General features: G+C 43.2%; 1 protein-coding gene across 1 annotated transcript in view; it reads right to left on the reverse strand.

Moving 5' to 3' along the window:
- The window catches only part of LOC115136741 (multidrug and toxin extrusion protein 1-like), a 23,335-nt gene extending 5,084 nt beyond the window's left edge, over nucleotides 1–18,251 (reverse strand). Inside the window, exons 1-13 of the mRNA XM_029672485.2 lie at nucleotides 18,063–18,251; nucleotides 17,335–17,436; nucleotides 16,986–17,054; nucleotides 16,686–16,834; nucleotides 9,125–9,167; nucleotides 8,891–8,935; nucleotides 4,225–4,322; nucleotides 3,970–4,067; nucleotides 3,756–3,869; nucleotides 3,579–3,646; nucleotides 3,222–3,330; nucleotides 2,993–3,068; nucleotides 2,823–2,892 (exon numbers count right to left, since the gene is read on the reverse strand). Coding sequence (XP_029528345.1) covers nucleotides 2,823–2,892; nucleotides 2,993–3,068; nucleotides 3,222–3,330; nucleotides 3,579–3,646; nucleotides 3,756–3,869; nucleotides 3,970–4,067; nucleotides 4,225–4,322; nucleotides 8,891–8,935; nucleotides 9,125–9,167; nucleotides 16,686–16,834; nucleotides 16,986–17,054; nucleotides 17,335–17,436; nucleotides 18,063–18,230 — 1,209 coding nt within the window. The 5' untranslated portion in view covers nucleotides 18,231–18,251. The remainder of the gene's footprint in view (nucleotides 1–2,822; nucleotides 2,893–2,992; nucleotides 3,069–3,221; nucleotides 3,331–3,578; nucleotides 3,647–3,755; nucleotides 3,870–3,969; nucleotides 4,068–4,224; nucleotides 4,323–8,890; nucleotides 8,936–9,124; nucleotides 9,168–16,685; nucleotides 16,835–16,985; nucleotides 17,055–17,334; nucleotides 17,437–18,062) is intronic.
- Between the last annotated feature and the right edge of the window lie 7,429 nt (nucleotides 18,252–25,680).

Raw genomic sequence — 25,680 nt, forward strand, 5'->3', positions numbered from 1 at the left:
TATCTACATGAACATTCTGCCTCAATCAGGCTGACTAACCGGTGTCTGTATGTAGCCTCGCTACTTTTATAGCCTCGCTCCTGTATATAGCCTGTCTTTTAACTGTTGTTTTATTTCTTTACTTACCTATTGTTCACCTAACACCTTTTTTGCACTATTGGTTAGAGCCAGTAAGTAAGCATTTCACGGTAAGGTCTACACCTGTTGTATTCGGCGCATGTGACAAATAAACTTTGATTTGATTTCATCATAGCGCTTGAATGTTTTTACGACTGCTCTTGAAGAAACTTTCAATGTTCCCAGATTAACTGACCTTCATATCTTAAAGTAATGATGGGCCGTCATTTCTCTTTGCTTATTTGAGCTGTTCTTGCCATAATATGGACTTGGTCTTTTACCAAACAGGGCTATCTTCTGTATACCACACCTACCTTGTCACAACACAACTGATTGGCTCAAACGGATTAAGAAGGAAAGAAATTCCACAAATGAACTTTTAACAAGGCACATCTGTTAATTGAAATGGATTCCAGGTGACTACCTCATGAAGCTTCATGACTGTTGGAAAAGCATTTCAGGTGAAGCTGGTTGAGAGAAAGCTGTCATCAGGGCAAGGGTGGCTACTTTGAAGAATCTCAAATATAAAAATATATTTTGATTTGATTAACACTTTTTTGGTTACTACATGATTCCATATGTGTTATTTAATTGTTTTGATGTCTTCACTACTATTTGTCATGATGTTGGCCTGGGGGGGTAGGTTTATGACCGTCATAAATACCTCTTTCCCTCTTTTTCCTCTCTCTACCCTACTGATGTTACATTTGCAAAATCCTTGGTTAACATAGAGATTCTGGGAACATCAGAAGGTGGAGGGAAATGAACTATATTCTGGTAATCCGACCAATGGAACATATGCGGTGGTACTTAATGAATATGATGTCAGTTCGGTTGTCATCTGAGACATTCTCATCAATGATAAGATTACATAAACTCTACAGTGGAAAGTCTACACATCAGAGTTATCGGATTCACATGCAATTGTTGTTCAATTTAAATGTTTGAATATGAAATTATTCGTGATGGGATGAAATGTGATTTTAGCTTCTAAAATGTGAGATTTGGGTTTTCATAAGATAGGGCTCTGCTCAATCAGTGGCCTGCCCCTGTGAAGGGATAAAACTTTTCAAACACGCCCTCCTCTCCCTTCCTATATAAGCCCTTGACGACAATGTAACCTCCTGTTCCGAGGACGTGATGACGACGGTCCGATGTCAGAATGGTTCAGATAATAACTACAGAACGAAGCCAACATCAGCGTGAGCTTTGGTTGCGAATGGTATGAACTTTGAAATCTTATTCACTACAGAAGTGATCCCTCCTAGCCGTTGAGTTAGCACCAGCCGCTGCAAACGAGGGATAGGAAGGAACAGAGAGAGTATCCCGTCTACCACACAACGACGTTACTACAACGTATTAAATTTACCAGCAGAGACATTCTTCAAAGGACGAAGGACTCGATTGGGCAACACGGCCTTCCATCTACCACCAACCTACCGAAGCGCAGCTCAGAGTAAATATTTATTGCATTTTCCTTTTCCAAATGGGCCGTAATTTAGAATGCATAAGATACTGTATTTACGATAGCACAGCTTTGCCCTTTGTTCTTCCTGCTCTTTCACTCAAACCCAGCCCCCTTTCTTTTGTGTAACAAGCTGCCTGCTAGGGACGTTTTCCTTTATGACGTAATTTGTAATCAAGTTATGATTTAATTATGTGTATGTGTAACCGATGTGAAATGGCTAGCTAGTTAGCGGTGGTGCGCACTAATAGCATTTCAATCGGTGACATCACTCGCTTTGAGACCTTAAAGTAGTGGTTCCCCTTGCTCTGCAAGGACCGCGGTTTTTGTGGAGCGATGGGTAACGATGCTTTGTGGGTGTCAGTTGTTGATGTGTGCAGATGGTCCCTGGTTCGAGCCCGGGTATGGGCGAGGGGACGGACTAAAGTTATACTGTTACATTGATGCTGTTGACCCGGGTCACTGGTTGCTGCGGAAAAGGAGGAGGTCAAAAGGGGGGTGAGTGTAACCGATGTGAAAAGGCTAGCTAGTTAGCGGTGGTGCGTGCTAATAGCGTTTCAATCGGTGACGTCACTCGCTTTGAGACCTTGAAGTAGTGGTTCCCCTTGCTCTGCAAGGACCGCGGCTTTTGTGCAGCGATGGGTAACGATGCTTCGTGGGTGTCAGTTGTTGATGTGTGCAGAGGAGCCCGGGTATGGGCGAGGGGACGGACTAAAGTTATACTGTTACATACAGTATGTGTAATTCTGTGTGATTAGTTAGGTATTTAGTAAATAAATAATTAAACCCAATTTTGTATTACTGATTCAACTTGTTAGCCAGGGTTCGTGCAGATAACCAAGAATTTACAACTTTCAGATGAGACTGAATTAAGATGACGATTAATATTGACTGCTATTGATGTAAAATATAACTAGGTCTTTAAGAGTTTATTCGGAAGATAACAGCTCTATAAATATTATTTTGTGGTGCCCGACTCGCTAGTTAATTACATTTACATGATTAATCAGAAATAATTTTATAGAATAGCATGTCATATCACTTAATCCGGCATAGCCAAAGACACAACATATTCTACAATGTTGAAAATAGTACAAAAATAAAGGAAAACCCGGGAATGAGTAGGTGTGTCCAAACTTATGACTGGTACTGTATATTCATGATTTCTAATTATAGCAGTACTATTGTATAAAATGTTATTAATTTATTCAATGGTTACAAACCACTTGAGTGCACTTACCACTAGCCCATCAAAGAACTGAAGGACACAGTACACGTTGAGGAGTTGAGAGACCAGATCTATGATCTGACTGAAAAGGAATTAAATAATCATTATTGGGATGGTCAGGTTACAATTTGGTACGGTCTTGATTTGAATCATTATATTGACTATATGTACACCCTACTTACTCATCAGAAGTAAACATGAAGGCTATCACTGTTTTAGTAGAGATCAGCACAATTCCCTGAATTACTGCCATTGAACCTAGGATGTGGAATGGAGGAAAAAGACATGCACTACTGCAAAAAAACAACTAGTTTGTCAAAGTAATTATTATAATTTTAGTTCACCATAGTTCACCGTAGTTGTGATGGTTGAAATAAGGGCCATATGAGCTAGAGTAAGTGTGTGACTGACCTGAGAGGGCGAGGGACACCTTGCTGGTGAGGATGGCCCCAGCTGTGTCTCCGGCCCCAAGAGCATTCCCCACACGAACACATGCTGCAGCCTGGATCCCCATGGGGAACTTTACCCGCACAACACAACACGTTATCTACACGCCTCATAAACAGCTTGCTACTTAGTCTAACCATGCCTCAAACAAAGATAATGTCTGCTTTTAACTCAGATTTAATCTTGATCTGTAGCACACATGTACAGTACATTTTGGATTATTCTTCAGTTTATTTGGACTGGATAGCCAGTGCATTGGGCTTAATTTGGTTTCCATGATAGGTTTTCGAGTAGGTGTGTAAAGAGTTCTGTACACATTACCATGTAGTTGATGAAAGCCAGCATTATGACCACATGTTGAGCAGCCAGGTCCACTTCACTCAGCATGCCTGAGAATGAGAGGGAAGAATGCAGAGGTGGATGTTACATTGATATGGGTGTTTTGGCCTTTTTTAATGTGACTGTTCATTGGTGTTAATCTGAAGAGCTGAAATGTACCTGCAAGGAATCCCCCAAGCTCATAGATCCACCATTCGAAACATAGCATCAGTGTACTGGGGATGGCTAGTTTCATATAAGAGCCCCACTCCTGTAGCGCTTCTGTGGTCCAACCTGTAGGGGGAGACAAAGGCCTGTTTATCCCAACACAAACTGGTCTATTTCAATAGGTCACATTAATTTGGCACAGTCAGAGAGATGGACTTTCTCTTACCTCCCCATGTTTTCACATGTAGCTTCTTCCAACAAATGTAAGCAAACAAGAAGGAACATATGTAGAGCTGGGAGAGTGTATTAGCTGCTGCAGACCCTCTAGAAAACAAACACACAAACAAAAACACACACTCCATGAAATGATAATGAACATTGCATAATTACAGTAGTTGGTACATAATTGATACTCTGGCTATGTTACTGACTGTTAAGAATATGGCACTGTTATCAATGTTTCTTGTGTGAGCACACCTACATAACTCCCAGGTCCATCCAGTAGAGCAGGATATAGTTTGTCACCACGTTGGCGATGTTGGCCGCTGCTGCTGTGTACATCTGAGGCAGAAATATCCCCTGAGCACAGAAACACACTAGTTGATATGATCATCCGATTCACACCTAACCTGGGTTACTGTACTCCTAGATGACTGTTTTCCTCTGAAACAGTCAGAGGTCACCAAGTGCAACACAGCTTCAGTGTGTATATCAGCGAGAAAGATGTGTCGGCATCGAGTAATTGTCTCTGGCCCCCTCCCAGTTAGGGGGAGTGATGAGCTCTACAGCAGAGTCTCACAACTCAATCGCTAGTTGAAAACTGTTTTCTGCCCTTCCCAAGAGATAGAATTTGTAGATAATTGGCCCTCTTTCTGGGACTCACCCACAAACAGGACCAAGCCTGGCCTGCTGAGGAGTGACGGGAATCCATCCTAGCTGGAGGGGTGCTCTCATCTTATCTATGAACATAGACAGGGCTCTAACTCCTCTAGCTCCACTCACTTCTAGATTAGACTACTGCAATGCTCTACTTTCTGGCTACCCGGATAAAGCACTAAATTAACTTCAGCTAGTGCTAAACACGGCTGCTAGAATTTTCACTAGAACTCAAAAATTTGATCATATTACTCCAGTAATAGCCTCTCTACACTGGTTTCCTGTTAAGGCTAGTGGTGATTTCAAGGTTTTACTGCTAACCTACAAATCATTACATGGGCTTGCTCCTACCTATCTTTCCGATTCGGTCCTGCCATACATACCTACACGTACGCTACGGTCACAAGACGCAGGCCTCCTAATTGTCCCTAGAATTTCTAAGCAAACAGCTGGAGGCAGGGCTTTCTCTGGTGGTCTGCCTACCCATGTGAGAGACGCAGACTCGGTCTTGACCTCTTTATTGAAGACTCATCTCTTCAGTAGGTCCTATGATTGAGTGTAGTCTGGCTCAGGGGTGTGAAGGTGAACGGGGCCACAGTATCTCCCGACCCCACCTGTCTCAGCCTCCAGTATTTATGCTGCAATAGTTTATGTGTTGGGGGTCTAGGATCAGTCTGTTATATCTGGAGTATTTCTTGTGCTCCTATGCTGAACATAATAAATGGCTCTCTATCCACCGGATGTGTACCAAACTCACTAAAAGTGGCAGTAATAAAGCCTCTCTTGAAAAAGCCAAACCTTGACCGAGAAAATATAAAAAACTATCGGCCTATATCGAATCTTCCATTCCTCTCAAAGAATTTAGAAAAGGCTGTTGCGCAGCAACTCACTGCCTTCCTGAAGACAAACAATGTATACAAAATGCTTCAGTCTGGTTTTAGACCCCATCATAGCACTGAGACTGCACTTGTGAAGGTGGTAAATGACATTTTAATGGCATCGGACCGAGGCTCGGCATCTGTCCTCGTGCTCCTAGACCTTAGTGCTGCTTTTGATACCATCGATCACCACATTCTTTTGGAGAGATTGGAAACCCAAATTGGTCTACACGGAAAAGTTCTGGCCTGGTTTAGATCTTATCTGTCGGAAAGATATCAGTTTGTCTCTGTGAATGGTTTGTCCTCTGACAAATCAACTGTAAATTTCGGTGTTCCTCAAGGTTCCGTTTTAGGACCACTATTGTTTTCACTATATATTTTACCTCTTGGGGATGTTATTCGAAAACATAATGTTAACTTTCACTGCTATGCGGATGACACACAGCTGTACATTTCAATGAAACATGGTGAAGCCCCAAAATTGCCCTTGCTAGAAACATGTGTTTCAGACATAAGGAAGTGGATGGCTGCAAACTTTCTACTTTTAAACTCGGACAAAACAGAGATGCTTGTTCTAGGTCCAAAGAAACAAAGAGATCTTCTGTTGAATCTGACAATTAATCTTAATGGTTGTACAGTCGTCTCAAATAAAACTGTGAAGGACCTTGGCGTTACTCTGGACCCTGATCTCTCTTTTGAAGAACATATCAAGACCATTTCAAGGACAGCTTTTTTCCATCTACGTAACATTGCAAAAATCAGAAACTTTCTGTCCAAAAATGATGCAGAAAAATTAATCCATGCTTTTGTCACTTCTAGGTTAGACTACTGCAATGCTCTACTTTCCGGCTACCCGGATAAAGCACTAAATAAACTTCAGTTAGTGCTAAATACGGCTGCTAGAATCCTGACTAGAACCAAAACATTTGATCATATTACTCCAGTGCTAGCCTCCCTACACTGGCTTCCTGTCAAAGCAAGGGCTGATTTCAAGGTTTTACTGCTAACCTACAAAGCATTACATGGGCTTGCTCCTACCTATCTCTCTGATTTGGTCCTGCCGTACATACCTACACATACGCTACGGTCACAAGACGCAGGCCTCCTAATTGTCCCTAGAATTTCTAAGCAAACAGCTGGAGGCAGGGCTTTCTCCTATAGAGCTCAATTTTTATGGAACAGTCTGCCTACCCATGTGAGAGACGCAAACTCGGTCTCAACCTTTAAGTCTTTACTGAAGACTCATCTCTTCAGTGGGTCATATGATTGAGTGTAGTCTGGCCCAGGAGTGTGAAGGTGAACGGAAAGGCTCTGGAGCAACGAACCGCCCTTGCTGTCTCTGCCTGGCCGGTTCCCCTCTTTCCACTGGGATTCTCTGCCTCTAACCCTATTACAAGGGCTGAGTCACTGGCTTACTGGGGCTCTCTCATGCCGTCCCTGGAAGGGGTGCGTCACCTGAGTGGGTTGATTCACTGATGTGGTCATCCTGTCTGGGTTGGCGCCCCCCCTTGGGTTGTGCCATGGCGGAGATCTTTGTGGGCTATACTCAGCCTTGTCTCAGGATGGTAAGTTGGTGGTTGAAGATATCCCTCTAGTGGTGTGGGGGCTGTGCTTTGGCAAAGTGGGTGGGGTTATATCCTTCCTGTTTGGCCCTGTCCGGGGGTGTCCTCGGATGGGGCCACAGTGTCTCCTGACCCCTCCTGTCTCAGCCTCCAGTATTTATGCTGCAGTAGTTTATGTGTCGGGGGGCTAGGGTCAGTTTGTTATATCTGGAGTACTTCTCCTGTCCTATTCGGTGTCCTGTGTGAATCTAAGTGTGCGTTCTCTAATTCTCTCCTTCTCTCTTTCTTTCTCTCTCTGAGGACCTGAGCCCTAGGACCATGCCCCAGGACTACCTGACACGATGACTCCTTGCTGTCCCCAGTCCACCTGGCCGTGCTGCTGCTCCAGTTTCAACTGTTCTGCCTTATTATTATTCGACCATGCTGGTCATTTATGAACATTTGAACATCTTGTCCATGTTCTGTTATAATCTCCACCCGGCACAGCCAGAAGAGGACTGGCCACCCCACATAGCCTGGTTCCTCTCTAGGTTTCTTCCTAGGTTTTGGCCTTTCTAGGGAGTTTTTCCTAGCCACCGTGCTTCTACACCTGCATTGCTTGCTGTTTGGGGTTTTAGGCTGGGTTTCTGTACAGCACTTTGAGATATCAGCTGATGTACGAAGGGCTATATAAATAAATGTGATTTGATTTGTGTCTTATCCAGCGTCCTGTGTTAATTTAAGTATGCTCTCTCTCTCTCTCTGTCTTTCTTTCTTTCTTTCTTTCTTTTCTCGGGGGGCCTGAGCCCTAGGACCATGCCTCAAGACTACCTGGCCTGATGACTCCTTGCTGTCCCCAGTCCACCTGGTCGTGCTGCTGGCACCTACATGCTACCTTGTCCCGGACCTGTTTTTTTCCGACTCTCTCTCTCTACTGCACCTGCTGTCTCTAACTCTGAATGATCGGCTATGAAAAGCCAACTGACTGTTGCACCCTCTACAACCACTGTGATTGTTAATATTTGACCCTGCTGGTCATCTATGAACGTTTGACGATCTTGGCCATGTACTGTTATAACCTCCACCCGGCAGAGCCAGAAGAGGACTGGCCACCCCTCAGAGCCTGGTTCCTCTCTAGGTTTCTTCCTCGGTTCCTGCCTTTCTAGGGAGTTTTTCCTAGCCACCGTGCTTCTACATCTGCATTGCTTGCTGTTTGGGGTTTTAGGCTGAGTTTCTGTGTAGCACTTTGTGACATTGGCTGATGTAAAAAGGGCTTTATAAATACATTTGATTGATTTGATAGAGATAATGCTTGGGCATTTTGAATAGGACTGGACATTCTGTATAACACATTACAGCATTAAAAGTACAGTAGTGATACTCTCCACCCTTCATCATTCTTCTCTCCAGTTAAACCCATCCATCCATCGTTCTTTCCACAGGGTGATTCAAGTGTCCTTCGTAATGGAAGCTACGTGGCTTTTCTCCCAACACCCAACACACTAAAATCACAAAGTGTACCCTTCAATCTGTGCTGGGATTTGTTGAGTCAACTCAACTGACCTTACAAAAAATACATTCCATTGCATGAGCCACATCAGTTGGCATCATTTGAATGAATATTCTTCATTACCATGGTAATCCAGCATCACTTGGTAGAACATTCCCAAATACCATGAAAATGATTGCATCACAATACCAGGCAGCCATTGCGAGTGTACCTAGGAGTTTACCAGTCAATTGTAAGGGATAAAGCATCCAAAGCCCCTCTATTCATTCTTATATCTATAGAAGCGATGAGGTGTGAGGAACAAAACAAGTAATTTGTAGCCCAGCAGCACGGTCAGTGTACCTGGTTCTGGAGATAAGAAGCCTGAAGTTGATGCAGGAAAATAGCCTGAAAGAAAGAGATGCAGAGTAAATTATAAACACAGGGAGGAGAGGATGTTTAATGCAATTAAATGAAAAGACACAAAATGTACTATTCATCTGATAAGAATAGGTTAATGGAGCCATCTAGTTGAAAACTCAGACACAATTGAGGCCACTCTAAAGAAGTGGGTGTTTGATAAAACAGATGACTCACTGGTACTGCAGGTAGGTAGGCGATGACATACAGCTGTGCTATTCTGAAAGACAGAGCATGTATTACCTGTTAAATCACACACCATTACTACACCTGTTTCCATGTATTTACTCTATCAATTTACCATTATGTTGTCCGTGAAAATCAGACATTCAGGCAGCAGTGACAGAATGTTTATTGCATCTAGAAACTAACAGCAATCTGTACATCTCATTGAGTAGGTCAATTGGCTGTGAAAACATTGCTGTCATTTCCACTGGATGGAGTGTTTGGGGAATTGCCGGGGGCCACATTTGATGGCGAGAGCAGTCAGAGATGGTGTTATTGCAGCTAAGAGAATGAGGAGTTCTGTTCTCCTTCAATTAGCATACAAACAAGCACATTATCTTTATCCAGCATCAGAGGCACAATACCATGCATTGGCTGTATCTGTGATGTGCTCAGGTCTGAGTCATACATTGTGAGTAGGGCCTCATATTTTTCCCGACCATGTGACCTGGGAGCTAGTCATAGGGTATAACCAGGGTCAGGAACAACTCTGAAGCTAGTCATAGGGTATAACCAGGGTCAGGAACAACTCTGAAGCTAGTCATAGGGTATAACCAGGGTCAGGAACAACTCTGAAGCTAGTCATAGGGTATGACCAGGGTCAATAACAACTCTGAAGCTAGTCATAGGGTATAACCAGGGTCAGGAACAACTCTGAAGCTAGTCATAGGGTATAACCAGGGTCAGGAATAACTCTGAAGCTAGTCATAGGGTATAACCAGGGTCAGGAACAACTCTGAAGCTAGTCATAGGGTTTAACCAGGGTCAGGAACAACTCTGAAGCTAGTCATAGGTTATAACCAGGGTCAGGAACAACTCTGAAGCTAGTCATAGGGTATAACCAGGGTCAATAACAACTCTGACGCTAGTCATAGGGTATAACCAGGGTCAGGAATAACTCTGAAGCTAGTCATAGGGTATAACCAGGGTCAGGAACAACTCTGAAGCTAGTCATAGGGTATAACCAGGGTCAGGAACAACTCTGAAGCTAGTCATAGGGTATGACCAGGGTCAATAACAACTCTGAAGCTAGTTATAAGGTATAACCATGGTCAGGAACAACTCTGAAGCTAGTCATAGGGTATGACCAGGGTCAATAACAACTCTGAAGCTAGTTATAAGGTATAACCAGGGTCAGGAACAACTCTGAAGCTAGTCATAGGGTATAACCAGAGTCAATAACAACTCTGACGCTAGTCATAGGGTATAACCAGGGTCAGGAACAACTCTGAAGCTAGTCATAGGGTATGACCAGGGTCAATAACAACTCTGACGCTAGTCATAGGGTATAACCAGGGTCAGGAACAACTCTGGAGCTAGTCATAGGGTATAACCAGGGTCAATAATCAACTCTGGAGCTAGTCATAGGGTATAACCAGGGTCAATAATCAACTCTGGAGCTAGTCATAGGGTATAACCAGGGTCAATAATCAACTCTGGAGCTAGTAATAGGGTATAACCAGGGTCAATAATCAATTCTGGAGCTAGTCATAGGGTATGACCAGGGTCAATAACAATTCTGGAGATAGTCATAGGGTATAACCAGGGTCAATAATCAACTCTGGAGCTAGTAATATGGTATAACCAGGGTCAGGAACAACTCTAGAGCTCGTAATATGATATAACCAGGGTCAGGAACAACTCGGGAGCTAGTAATATGGTATAACTAGGGTCAATAACAACTCTAGAGCTGGTCACATGGTATAACCAGAACCCAGAGTTTTCGCTGGTCACGAAAAACTCCTGGCCCTAATATAAGTGGTAGTGTACTATAGTGTGAGTCAGACTCCAGGCCATCTGACTGTAATAGTCACCACTAACCAGCCTCCACCCAATACCCTGCACTGAACTTAGTCACTGTTACTAGCTGGCTTCCACCCAGTATCCTGCCCTGAAATTAGTCACTGTTACTAGCCGGCTACCACCCAGTACCCTACCCTGAATTTAGTCACTGTTGCTAGCCGGCTACCACCCAGTACCCTGCCCTGAACTTAGTCACTGTTACTAGCCAGCTTCCACCCAGTACCCTGCCCTGAACTTAGTCACTGTTACTAGCCGGCTACCACCCAATACCCTGCCCTGAACTTAGTCACTGTTACTAGCCGGCTTCCACCCAGTACCTTGCCCTGAACTTAGTCACTGTTACTAGCCGGCTACCACCCGGTACTCTACCCTTCACATTACAGACTGCTGCCCTATGTAGCCTACATAGTCATTGAACACTGGTCAATAATGTTTGCATACAGTACTGTTTCACCCACTTCATATGTATATAGTGTATTCTAGTCAAGGCTCATCCTATATAACTACTGCTCTGCAGATGTTTTCTTTTCATATACTGTCCATACAGTCTATACACACCATCATATACATACAGTACCAGTCAATGTCAGAGTCCGGAATATAAATATATACAGTACCAGTCAATGTCAGAGTCCGGAATATAAATATATACAGTACCAGTCAATGTCAGAGTTCGGAATATAAATATATACAGAACCAGTCAAAAGTTGGGACACACCTACTCATTCAACGGTTTTTCTTTATTTTTAGTATTTTCTACATTGTAGAATAAAAGTGAAGACATCAAAATATGAAATAACACAGCAAAAAAGTGTTAAACAAATCTAAATATATTTTATTTTTCAGATTCTTCAAAGTAGCCACCCTTTGCCTTGATGACAGCTTTGCACACTCTTGGCATTCTCTCAACCAGCTTCACCTGAAATGCTTTTCCAACAGTCTTGATGGAGTTCCCACATATGCTGAGCACTTGTTGTCTGCTCTTCCTTTACAATGCGGTCCAACTCATCCCAAACCATCTCAATTGGGTTGAGGTCGGGTGATTCTCTCCTTCTTGGTCAAATAGCCCTTACACAGCCTGGAGGTGTGTTGAGTCATTTTCCTATTGAAAAACAAATGATAGCTAGACTAAGCCCAAACGAGATGGGATTGCGAATCGCTGCAGAATTCTGTGGTAGCCATGCTGGTTAAGTGTGCCTTGATTCTAAATAAATCACAGACAGTGTCACCTGCAAAGCACCCCCACACCATCACACCTCCACGCTTCACGGTAGAAACCACATAGAGATCATCCGTTCACCTACTCTGCGTCTCACAAAAACATGGCGGTTGGAACCAAAATCTCCAATTTGGACTCATCAGACCAAAGGACAGATTTCCACCGGTCTAATGTCCATTGCTTATATTTCTTGGCACAAGCAAGCCTCTTCTTTTTATTGGTGTCCTTTAGTAGTGGTTTCTTTGCAGAAATTCGACCATGAAAGTCTGATTCACGCAGTCTCCTCTAAGTTGATGGTAAGATTTGTCTGTTACCAGTGGTGTAAAGTACTTAAGAAAAAATACCTTAAAGTACTCCTTAATTAGTTTTTTGGAGTATTTGTACTTTACTATTTATATTTTTGACTACTCTTACTTTTACTTCACTACATTCCTTAAGAAAATATTGTACTTTTTACTGCATACATTTTCCTTGACACCCAAAGGTACTTGTTACATTTTGAATGCTTAGAAGGACAGGAAAATAGTGAAATTCACGCACTTATCAACTGAACATCCCGGGTCATCCCTACTACCTCTGATTTGGCGGACTCACTAAACACAAATGCTTCATTTGTAAATGATGTCTGAATGTTGGAGTGTGCCCGTGGCTTTCCGTAAATAAAAAAAACAAGAAAATGGTGGCTTCTGGTTTGCTTAATATAAGGAATTTGAAATGATTTATACTTTTACTTTTGATACTTAAGTATATTTTAAACCAAACACTTTTATACACTGGGTGACTTTCACTTTTACTTGAGTCATTTTCTATTAAGGTATCTTTATTTTGACTCAAGTATGGTTGTTGGGTACTTTTCCCACCACTGTCTGTTACTTGAACTCTGTGAAGCATTTATTTGTGCTGGAATTTCTGAGGCTGGTAACTCTAATGAACTTATCCTCTGCAGCAGAGGTAACTCTGGGTCTTCCTTTCCTGTGGCGGTCCTCATGAGAGCCAGTTTCATCATAGCACTTGATGTTTTTTTCAACTGCACTTTTTTCCTGATTGACTGACCTTTATTTCTTAAAGTAATGATGGACTGTCATTTCTCTTTGCTCAGTTGAGCTGATCTTCCCATAATATGGACTTGGTCTTTTACCAAATAGGGCTATGTTCTGTATATCACCCCTATCTTGTCACAACACAACTGATATGCTCAAACGCATTAAGGAAATAAATTCCACAAATTAACTTTTAACAAGGCACACCTTTTCATTGAAATGCATTCCAGGTGACTACCTCATGAAGCTGGTTGAGAGAATGCCAAGAGTGTGCAAAGCTGTCATCAAGGCAAAGGGTGGCTACTTTGAAGAATCTCAAATATCAAATATATTTGGATTTGTTTAACACTTTTTTGGTTACTACTTGATTTCAAATGTGTTATTTCATAGTTTTGATGTCTTAACCCATTTAATCCCACATTTTCCCCAGACATGAAAATATCCAAATCAAGTCTCATTAGTAACCCTTTGAAGTAATCAATCATTCTTTTTTGAAATTTTAATGGAAAAGTAGGTGAAAAAGTGTGTTTTATGGTCGGTCACAATTGTGACCGGTGGGATAATGTTACGTATACTGAAATAACATTTTTCTCCTATGCAGTTATCAAAGTTCTTATATATCCCAACCCAGTTATTAACACATTTAAAACTATGTCACTAGCAGTCCCCAGCATTGCCACTAGAATGCCCCGTCACATTCTAGTGTGACTATTTTACACATCAAAAACCCTTATACAACACAATATGAATACTGAGAGCAAAGACAACAAGACAACAACCATCAACGTATTTCAACATTGTTACTTTATTGTAACATACATTGTAACTGTTACTTCAGTGCAACATGTTCTGAAACATTAATATTGTAACTTTATCGTAACATTTGAACTTGTACTTTAGTGCAATATTCATTGTAACATTGTCATTGTGACATTTTAGTGCAACAACCACTAACAACTGTATAGCAGTCATGTGATTCATTCCCACTGAACATAAAGGTAACATTTAGGATAGAGGTAGCCTGTAGAATATGCATTCAAGTAGAGGCCTACACTGAACAAAATACAATTATATATATATATTTAAAAAGTGCCACTGGACAATGAGTGATTTTATATATATATATATATATATATATCATAGAGTTAGGCTTCAGAACCAAGTGCAAGATTAGTTTGTGCATCACTGTTTTGAACTATGATCAGTCAGACCTACTGTCATACAGGATGTCTTGAATCAATTGACCTTCTTTTCCAAAAACATTTCAGTCATTTTGATTGTCTTTTTCGTCTACTTTTCTTTTCTTCCTAGAGTCCGTTGTACTGCTTCTCCTCACCCTTTATCCACTTTTCTATTCTTCCTAGAGTCCGTTGTACTGCTTCTCCTCACCCTTTATCCACTTTTCTATTCTTCCTAGAGTCCGTTGTACTGCTTCTCCTCACCCTTTATCCACTTTTCTATTCTTCCTAGAGTCCGTTGTACTGCTTCTCCTCACCCTTTATCAACCTTTCTTTTCTTCCTTTATCAACCTTTCTTTTCTTCCTAGAGTCCGTTGTACTGCTTCTCCTCACCCTTTATCAACTTTTCTTTTCTTCCTAGAGTCCGTTGTACTGCTTCTCCTCACCCTTTATCAACCTTTCTTTTCTTCCTAGAGTCCGTTGTACTGCTTCTCCTCACCCTTTATCAACGTTTCTTTTCTTCCTAGAGTCCGTTGTACTGCTTCTCCTCACCCTTTATCAACCTTTCTTTTCTTCCTAGAGTCTGTTGTACTGCTTCTCCTCACCCTTTATCAACTTTTCTTTTCTTCCTAGAGTCTGTTGTACTGCTTCTCCTCACCCTTTATCAACTTTTATTTTCTTCCTAGAGTCTGTTGTACTGCTTCTCCTCACCCTTTGTCCACTTTTCTATTTTTCTTTTATTGTCTTTTTCAGCTCCTTTTCATTCGGTCTTATCTCCTTTTCTACTGTCCATGGTATATCTCGAAGCACTCAATGTGCAGTGGCGCTTTGCATTTCTCACATGCATAGGTAGTACGTTTGTCACAATGACGACTTCTCTGGAACCAGTGCATCGCGTTGATTGGCCAGTGAGAAGCTTTGTCATATCATGCCTGATCTTCAACAGTAGCAGCCAGTAAAGATCTCCTTCCGTGGCTCAGTGGTTTCATGCCAAACTTTTGCATATTTGGCCTGTATACTATGTGTTTTGGAATCACATCAGTGACAGGCCTTTTCGATCGTTTGAACGATCAATCTTTATTTTTGACCACCTGCAGCTTTTCCCTTGGCTCTTCTGGCTGACCCCTATGGCTTGTAGAGGCCCTTGGCTCTTCTGACTGGACCCTCTGGCGGGTAGAGGCCCTTGGCTCTTCATTATCAACAATGGAGGGGGGTGGGGGAGGTTGTGGATGGGGGGTGGTGAGGGGTAGGTCATCATCACTGATAACGTTGTTCCTGTCATGATCTGTTTGCATAGGTTCAGCATATGCATTCAACAGCCTGGCTGGCAAATGGCCTGTCCATAGTCCATATCTGACCCATCACTACCACAATCACTCAGGACAGCATCTTTCTCATTTTGAGGGATAACTACAATGTTGCATGCCTTGTCTGGGCAGTCACCTAGACCCAACATATCCAGAACTTGACTCAAAGTGAAACTAAAAGAAAGAACAGAGTAGAAGGTTAGGTAGAACAAGAACTATGTATGTGTATAAGTATGTGTATACCTAGATGCAGTGTGTTATCCTGCCGGTCACTATTGTTACCGTCAACATGTTTACTCATTCTATGACCACACTGAACAAAGTAGAGTAATTGCAAATGCATATATCAAAACTAGACACCTTAAAGATGATGTATAATAAAAATCTTTGTCCTAACGTTATTTTAACAAACTTTACTAACCTTTTGTTTGGGAGCTTTGATGCAGCCATCCTCTTCTCATGGTGCAACCAGGAAGTAAACAGCTCTGGTCATGTGACAATTTACACTAAACATGTGACACTGCACATCATTCATTGAGACCCTTTATTATTTAAATATTTGCTGGAAATGCATTGATAGATCATTCAGTAACATTTTTAGAGCCTTATAACTGAAAACATTTTTTTTTACGGTCACTATTGTGACCGATGGGATTATATAGGGTAACTATTATTCTACAATGTAGAAAATAGTAAAAAATAAAGATAAACTGTTGAATAAGTAGGTGTGTCCCAACTTTTTACTGGTACTGTATATATCTATATTCCGGACTCTGACATTGCTTGTTCTGATATTTCTTAATTTGTTTCTTTCAATTTTGTGGATTGATGTGTATTGTTTTGTATAGTTAGGTATTACTAAACTGTTGGAGCTAGAAGCATAAGCATTTCTCTGCACCTGCAATAACATTAGTGAAATATGTGTATGCGACCAGTAACATTTGATTTGGACAGTGTAGTTGTTACCTGGCCACTTCAGGCTCCTGGCCCAGAGCCAGCAGGATAGACTGGGTGTTGAGGAGCATGGCCCAGCAGGGGAGACAGAAGAGCAGTAGGATCAACACACTCCTCTGGAGAATCACCCCCACACGCTGCAGGTTCTTACCACCAAATGTCTGCTCAGACACACACACACACACACACACACACACAAGCAGCAGCATGAATGACATGAGACATTATCGTTGGGGTCACAGTCTGTGACTGTTGCATATATTTGAACTGGAACGTATACTTCAACTACTGCATTCAAATATATTTACATACCTGAGATACCAAAGTGTCACATGCTAAGGCAAGTCCACCTCCTGTTGCTGCAGTCGTAACATTAATAGTCTGAAGAAGATGACCATCAAACACATTTACAGCACACAGTTACACACAGATTTACATTCTTACGTAACATTTAAAAAAAAAAGAGAATTGATTATATCATTGCTATCCCCTCCCTTGTGGTTCTTCAAATGAACACCAGAATCTGTGAGGACCTTAGGTGATGTTGTAATCCTTCTTACCATTTTCCCGCTCTTCTCTAATCACATGCAGAGGAGCCATTTTCTTATCTAAGCAGATAGACCCCAGCAGTTTACACAACATAGCTAGAGGATTGACTCACCGCGCAGGCCAGGCCATAGCCAGCCAACACCGCATTCCCCAGGCGACCACAGAACATAGTGATGACAAACGGAAGCAGGTAGTTTAGGATTCGAGACAGCAGCTAGGGGAAAAAGACATGCATAAACAATAACAAACACCCCATTGGGAAAAACTGGTTGAATCAACGCTGTTTCCACATCATTTCAACCCAAATCATCTATGTGATGATGTTGAATCAACGTTGAAAACTTATTGGATTTGTAAAAAGTAATCAATGTAAGGACATTTCACCTCACTTTGAACCTAAGCCCAATGACATAGTGACATTTTTTGTTGATTTCACATTGAATTCACAATAGTTGACAACTCAACCAAATGTAAATCCAAACTAGATGCTGAACTTACGTCTCTGCCCAGTGGGACAGACATTACTTCTAAGTTAAACAAGAGAAATCTACTACTTATTAAATACTTTTAATAAATCATAGAGCCATTAGTATGCACTGCACAGTTTATCCTGTAGCCTAGTATTTCATTCTCACAGAGTAGTCTACCTATAACCCTAGCAACAGAGCTATCCACTTCCAATTAGGGCCACACAATAGTTGTGTCCCAAATGGTAACCTATATTCCCTATATAAGGCACTACCTGTTAAAAAAGTAGTGTTCTATATAGGGAGTATATGGTGCCATTTGGGAAACCCCCAATTACACACAACAGGCTAGGTGGGCAGTGCCGGTCCTTACCAAGGGTCCAGTCATCCGGAGAATGTGGTATAGCTCCTCTCTATGTGCAAGGGGGATTCTGTGCCTTACCCAGCGGCAGCAGAACAGTTTGGCACTAGACTCCTCCATTATAGGTAAATTAGAATTAGAAGTGGGCCCAGATGCCAGTGTAGGCCCAGAGTCTTCCATCCCTGCCTCTGTGTCTGTGTGTGTCCCCTCTCAGTCCTATGTAGTGTTACTGTTGGTACTGTGCTGTAACTCCCCTGTCACTGTCAGACAGACAGCTCCTCTGCAGCTGTGTAAGCACTGCTCTGGTCAGCAGGTCACCAATGCAAAGTTTCAACATCCCAAAAGGCTTACTCATTGAATAAAAGTGTGAGACATCTCAAGTGCCTTGGCATTGCATAATAGAAGGAATCAGATAAATAGATAAGTAGAACAAAAATTCTGCCCAAAAGACATCAACAAGGACCAAGAGATACAGACCAATAAATACCACTATTTATTTTATATTAACAGGTCTTTTACCTGAATGGCTAATACTTATTGGGTATTTATGCTTTGTTTGCATCTCAGGGATGGGGGAGGAGTTGAGTGAATCATTATGCGTGTGACAACAGAGAGAAACGTAATGAGTTACAATGTGGCATAGATGTAATTAACCTTATCCTCTTCCTCTGTACTCAATGTGAATAGAAATTAGATAGGTGATTAAGAGCATACAATGGTTGTAGATAGTATTTTTATGACAACAAACTTAGCTTATGACCAAGCAATCAACCTCAAACCCAAAGTCAATTTCAGACTATTCAACTAGATGTGTGTTGATCATTAGGAAGGATGTAGCATCAAACATAAATTTGGCTGACAATCTCCCTCGTCAGAGCAGCAAAGATGGCCTATTGCAACAGAAGATGCAGCCTGTGGTATTGGCAGGGGAAAGCTTAATTTACCTGGCCATCTGTAACACTGCGACAGCAGATGGTAATGCAATTGGAAAAAATATACTGTATCTTATGGATGGAATACATCCTTATTATAGTTTTACCTTTATTTAACTAGCCAAGTCAGTTAAGAACAAATTCTTATTTACAATGACGGCCTACTTGTAAAGCCCCCTCTCCCAGCCGGTTGAGATACAGCCCGGGATCAAACCCGGGTCTGTAGAGACGCCTCTAGCACTGCGATGCAGTGCCTTAAACAGCTGTGCCACACTATGTATTCTCATAAAAACTTTATGGAAAGGTGCTGTTGTCTGAAGTACGTTGATGGAGGAGAATTACAAACCAAAACCAGTAGACACACTCAAAAACTACAAAGACACCTATCAGGTAGAGAGAACTGATGACAGTGACAGGGAGATGTGGTATCTATCTGCACTCCCACTCTCTCAGCACAGGAGGGGGTAACAGGGCTGTAAATACTTGGATGGATGAAAGCTGTCTAAAATCTCAATAGCTATCAAAATGTTCCAAAAGGGTTCTTTGGCTGTCCCCATAGGTGAACCTTTTTTGGTTGCAGGTAGAACCATTTTGGGTTCCATTTAAAAGTGTTCTACATGGAACCCAAAAGGGATTCTTCAAAGGGTTCTGCTATGGGGACAGCCAAAGAACCCTTTGGTTCTAGAAAGCACCTTTTTTTCTAAGAATGCACTGTGTCAGTCACTGGACTGTCCCAGGCTCTAGCCTGACTGAAACAATCAGGCCACATCAGACATCATGTGCCATGTCACTTGAATTCTTGTCATCTTGTTGCTTCCCCTCTGATGCCCGTCTGTTATCGTGTTATTCACATTCTCCTGGACTGATGATGGCACTTCATATCCCTGCTCGCCTTGCCTCTCTCGCCCTGCCTCTCTTGTTTGGACAGCTTAGAAACACAGGGACATGTGAAGAGGAGACACAGTGGGAAAATTGGATACAGAGTAGGGATTGAACCCTCTGGTCTCAGTGGTTGTTATATAAATGATGTGCTAAGAGCTGGCAGTGTTACCACTTGACCACAGGCACTGCAGAGGGAAGCTTTTTCTGTGAGCTATAACATATTATTGTCCCTTGGCTTCCTCCTCTAGGTCTCCAGCCTTTAGGATGAAAATGAACCCCCTGATAAAAGCCCTTACCCCGCTTCTCTTCCTGGGCTGCTTGTATCAGCTAGCAGCAGGTCAATACAAATAACCCTTCTTTATTCCAGAAATACTCTACCGATATCTACCTCTCTGCCATGAAAACTATCCCCTTTCATCACTAAGATAATGTTTATCCAGCACAGTGAGTACCAGTGCTTGGTGTATAATTAATTGACCCTATTATAGATGGGTATGTGTCATGTCTGAGGTGTGTGTATATAGAGTGTGAAACAGGAAACATTTCAATAAAATAGACCAGAAGAATAAAAGCCATGGAGGAAAGCCAAAACGAGTCACCCAACCTAATTTCACACGCGGTATCAGTCAGTCAGATGACATAAATTACATACATACAGAAATAGCTACTGTAAGTACATTACAAAGATGTATTGTAATCATGTCTGGTGTTTTTATAATGGTACCATAACTAATCCTATTGTTCTCATCTTGGATGTGCTGTAGGGGCCCGATTCCAACTTAAAAAATGTTGTTGGTATTCAGACTTACCTTATGGAGGTGCATAGTGGCATAGCCATGGGAAGATGTTTGGGGGTGTTGGTGCTGTGATTTCTTCTAAGAGGGGATGCAGAATAGTGTTAGCTTTTTCAGCTACATCGGTCTGCTATTACCTGTATTAACTGCACCTGTTTGAACTTGTTACCTGTATAAAAGACACCTGTCCACACACTCAATCAAACAGACTCCAACCTCTCCACAATGGCCAAGACCAGAGAGCTGTGTAAGGACATCAGGGATAAAATTGTAGACCTGCACAAGGCTGGGTTGGGCTACAGGGCAATAGGCTAGCAGCTTGGTGAGAAGGCAACAACTGTTGGCGCAATTATTAGAAAATGGAAGAAGTTCAAGATGACGGTCAATCACCCTCGGTCTGGGGCTCCATGCAAGATCTCACCACTGGGGCATCAATGATCATGAGGAAGGTGAGGGATCAGCCCAGAACTACACGGCAGGACCTGGTCAATGACCTGAAGAGAGCTGGGACCACAGTCTCAAAGAAAACCATTAGTAACACACTACGCCGTCATGGATTAAAATCCTGCAGCGCATGCAAGGTCCCCCTGCTCAAGCCAGCGAATGTCCAGGCCCGTCTGAAGTTTGCCAATGACCATCTGGATGATCCAGAGGAGGAATGGGAGAAGGTCATGTGGTCTGATGAGACAAAAATAGAGCTTTTTGGTCTAAACTCCACTCGCCGTGTTTGGAGGAAGAAGAAGGATGAGTACAACCCCAAGAACACCATCCCAACCGTGAAGCATGGAGGTGGAAACATCATTCTTTGGGGATGCTTTTCTGCAAAAGGGATTGGACGACTGCACCGTATTGAGGGGAGGATGGATGGGGCCATGTATCGCGAGATCTTGGCCAACAACCTCCTTCCCTCAGTAAGAGCATTGAAGATGGGTCGTGGCTGGGTCTTCCAGCATGACAATGACCTGAAACTCACAGCCAGGGCAACTAAGGAGTGGCTCCCTAAGAATCAAATCAAATCAAATTTATTTATATAGCCCTTCATACATCAGCTGATATCTCAAAGTGCTGTACAAAAACCCAGCCTAAAACCCCAAACAGCAAGCAATGCAGGTGTAGAAGCACGGTGGCTAGGAAAAACTCCCTAGAGAGGCCAAAACCTAGGAAGAAACCTAGAGAGGAACCAGGCTATGTGGGGTGGCCAGTCCTCTTCTGGCTGTGCCGGGTGGAGATTATAACAGAACATGGCCAAGATGTTCAAATGTTCATAAATGACCAGCATGGTCGAATAATAGTAAGGCAGAACAGTTGTAACTGGAGCAGCAGCATGGCCAGGTGGACTGGGGACAGCAAGGAGTCATCATGTCAGGTAGTCCTGGGGCATGGTCCTAGGGCTCAGGTCAGTTGAAACTGGAGCAGCAGCATGGCCAGGTGGACTGGGGACAGCAAGGAGTCATCATGTCAGGTAGTCCTGGGGCATGGTCCTAGGGCTCAGGTCCTCCGAGAGAGAGAAAGAAAGAGAGAATTAGAGAACGCACACTTAGATTCACACAGGACACCGAATAGGACAGGAGAAGTACTCCAGATATAACAAACTGACCCTAGCCCCCCGACACATAAACTACTGCAGCATAAATACTGGAAGCTGAGACAGGAGGGACAGAAGCATCTCAAGGTCCTGGAGTGGCCTAGCCAGTCTCCAGACCTGAACCCAATAGAACATCTTTGGAGGGAGCTGAAAGTCTGTATTGCCCAGTGACAGCCCCGAAACCTGAAGGATCTGGAGAAGGTCTGTATGGATGTCATAAGGTGAACGCACCAATTTGTAAGTCGCTCTGGATAAGAGCGTCTGCTAAATGACTTAAATGTAAATGTAAATGTAAATGTGGAGTGGGCCAAAATCCCTGCTGCAGTGTGTGCAAACCTGGTCAAGAACTACAGGAAACGTATGATCTCTGTAATTGCAAACAAAGGTTTCTGTACCAAATATTAAGTTATGCTTTTCTGAAGTATCAAATACTTATGTCATGCAATAAAATGCAAATTAATTACTAAAAGATCATACAATGTGATTTTCTGGATTTTTGTTTTAGATTCCGTCTCTCACAGTTGAAGTGAACCTATGATAAAAAATTACAGACCTCTACATGCTTTGTAAGTAGGAAAACCTGCAAAATCGTCAGTGTATCAAATACTTGTTCTCCCCACTGTATATAATGACTATTTGTATTAATATTTGTGTTTAATTCAGATTTTCTCATGGCCATGGTAATGAGCTTTGCAGGCGTGGTTCCCTTGCAGACGCTGAATATGTTTAATTTAACTGCTGAAAACCCTCTGAAAACCCTCCCACTATGAAAGAAAGCCATGTAAATGCATGCATGTTCGTCTCAGTTTCAGCACCAACTGGTGGCCTTACCTCATTCTAAAACTCTCAGCTACCATGATACATGCTCCTTCTCCTAGTCACTCCTATAGGCTACAATAACTACATCAAAGAGCAAATAGACCAGTATTTTGTCTAGAACATAGACACCTTGTTTTGTCTGGGAACAGCACCATGTGTATTTCCCCATTTGTTTTATTACAGTTTATCCTAAACACACTCAAATGTGCATCAGATTAGACAACAGCTGCACAGCAACTGCACCTTGGAAAGATGGTTATTTGCTGGGTTATCTACAACCTAATTTTGGACAAAATTACCTTGAGGGATTCCTGGAATGGAATGATGCAAAATAGAAGCTATAAATGGAAGAAAACAAACACTAAAGTGACAGTTATTAATAAATGTATGTGTGTATTACTGATGTTAGTTCCCGGTAGTGGCTAATATTTAACATGATACAAATTGTAAAATAAAATAGAAAAAAGCCCTGGTATTAAATGAAAACATTCTACATTTACATTTAAGTCATTTAGCAGACGCTCTTATCCAGAGCGACTTACAAATTGGTGCGTTCACCTTAAGACATCCAGTGGAACAGCCACTTTACAATAGTGCATCTAAATCTTTTAAGGGGGGGGGTGAGAAGGATTACTTTATCCTATCCTAGGTATTCCTGAAAGAGGTGGGGTTTCAGGTGTCTCCGGAAGGTGGTGATTGACTCCGCTGTCCTGGCGTCGTGAGGGAGTTTGTTCCACCATTGGGGGGCCAGAGCAGTGAACAGTTTTGACTGGGCTGCGCGGGAACTGTACTTCCTCAGTGGTAGGGAGGCGAGCAGGCCAGAGGTGGATGAACGCAGTGCCCTTGTTTGGGTGTAGGGCCTGATCAGAGCCTGGAGGTACTGAGGTGCCGTTCCCCTCACAGCTCCGTAGGCAAGCACCATGGTCTTGTAGCGGATGCGAGCTTCAACTGGAAGCCAGTGGAGAGAGCGGAGGAGCGGGGTGACGTGAGAGAACTTGGGAAGGTTGAACACCAGACGGGCTGCGGCGTTCTGGATGAGTTGTAGGGGTTTAATGGCACAGGCAGGGAGCCCAGCCAACAGCGAGTTGCAGTAATCCAGACGGGAGATGACAAGTGCCTGGATTAGGACCTGCGCCGCTTCCTGTGTGAGGCAGGGTCGTACTCTGCGGATGTTGTAGAGCATGAACCTACAGGAACGGGCCACCGCCTTGATGTTAGTTGAGAACGACAGGGTGTTGTCCAGGATCACGCCAAGGTTCTTAGCGCTCTGGGAGGAGGACACAATGGAGTTGTCAACCGTGATGGCGAGATCATGGAACGGGTAGTCCTTCCCCAGGAGGAAGAGCAGCTCCGTCTTGCTGAGGTTCAGCTTGAGGTGGTGATCCGTCATCCACACTGATATGTCTGCCAGACATGCAGAGATGCGATCGCCACCTGGTCATCAGAAGGGGAAAGGAGAAGATTAATTGTGTGTCGTCTGCATAGCAATGATAGGAGAGACCATGTGAGGTTATGACAGAGCCAAGTGACTTGGTGTATAGCGAGAATAGGAGAGTGCCTAGAACAGAGCCCTGGGGGACGCCAGTGGTGAGAGCGCGTGGTGAGGAGACAGATTCTCGCCACGCCACCTGGTAGGAGCGACCTGTCAGGTAGGACGCAATCCAAGCGTGGGCCGCGCCGGAGATGCCCAACTCGGTGAGGGTGGAGAGGAGGATCTGATGGTTCACAGTATCGAAGGCAGCCGATAGGTCTAGAAGGATGAGAGCAGAGGAGAGAGAGTTAGCTTTAGCAGTGCGGAGCGCCTCCGTGATACAGAGAAGAGCAGTCTCAGTTGAATGACTAGTCTTGAAACCTGACTGATTTGGATCAAGAAGGTCATTCTGAGAGAGATAGCGGAGAGCTGGCCAAGGACGGCACGTTCAAGAGTTTTGGAGAGAAAAGAAAGAAGGGATACTGGTCTGTAGTTGTTGACATCGGAGGGATCGAGTGTAGGTTTTTTCAGAAGGGGTGCAACTCTCGCTCTCTTGAAGACGGAAGGGACGTAGCCAGCGGTCAGGGATGAGTTGATGAGCGAGGTGAGGTAAGGGAGAAGGTCTCCGGAAATGGTCTGGAGAAGAGAGGAGGGGATAGGGTCAAGCGGGCAGGTTGTTGGGCGGCCGGCCGTCACAAGACGCGAGATTTCATCTGGAGAGAGAGGGGAGAAAGAGGTCAGAGCACAGGGTAGGGCAGTGTGAGCAGAACCAGCGGTGTCGTTTGAAACGAGGATCGGATGTCGTCGACCTTCTTTTCAAAATGGTTGACGAAGTCATCTGCAGAGAGGAGGAGGGGGGGGGGGAGGAGGATTCAGGAGGGAGGAGAAGGTGGCAAAGAGCTTCCTAGGGTTAGAGGCAGATGCTTGGAATTTAGAGTGGTAGAAAGTGGCTTTAGCAGCAGCGACAGAAGAGGAAAATGTAGAGAGGAGGGAGTGAAAGGATGCCAGGTCCGCAGGGAGGCGAGTTTTCCTCCATTTCCGCTCGGCTGCCCGGAGCCCTGTTCTGTGAGCTCGCAATGAGTCGTCGAGCCACGGAGCGGGAGGGGAGGACCGAGCCGGCCTGGAGGATAGGGGACATAGAGAGTCA

This window comes from Oncorhynchus nerka, linkage group LG11 (genome assembly GCF_034236695.1).
Source record: "Oncorhynchus nerka isolate Pitt River linkage group LG11, Oner_Uvic_2.0, whole genome shotgun sequence".
Taxonomy (NCBI): Eukaryota; Metazoa; Chordata; class Actinopteri; order Salmoniformes; family Salmonidae; genus Oncorhynchus; species Oncorhynchus nerka.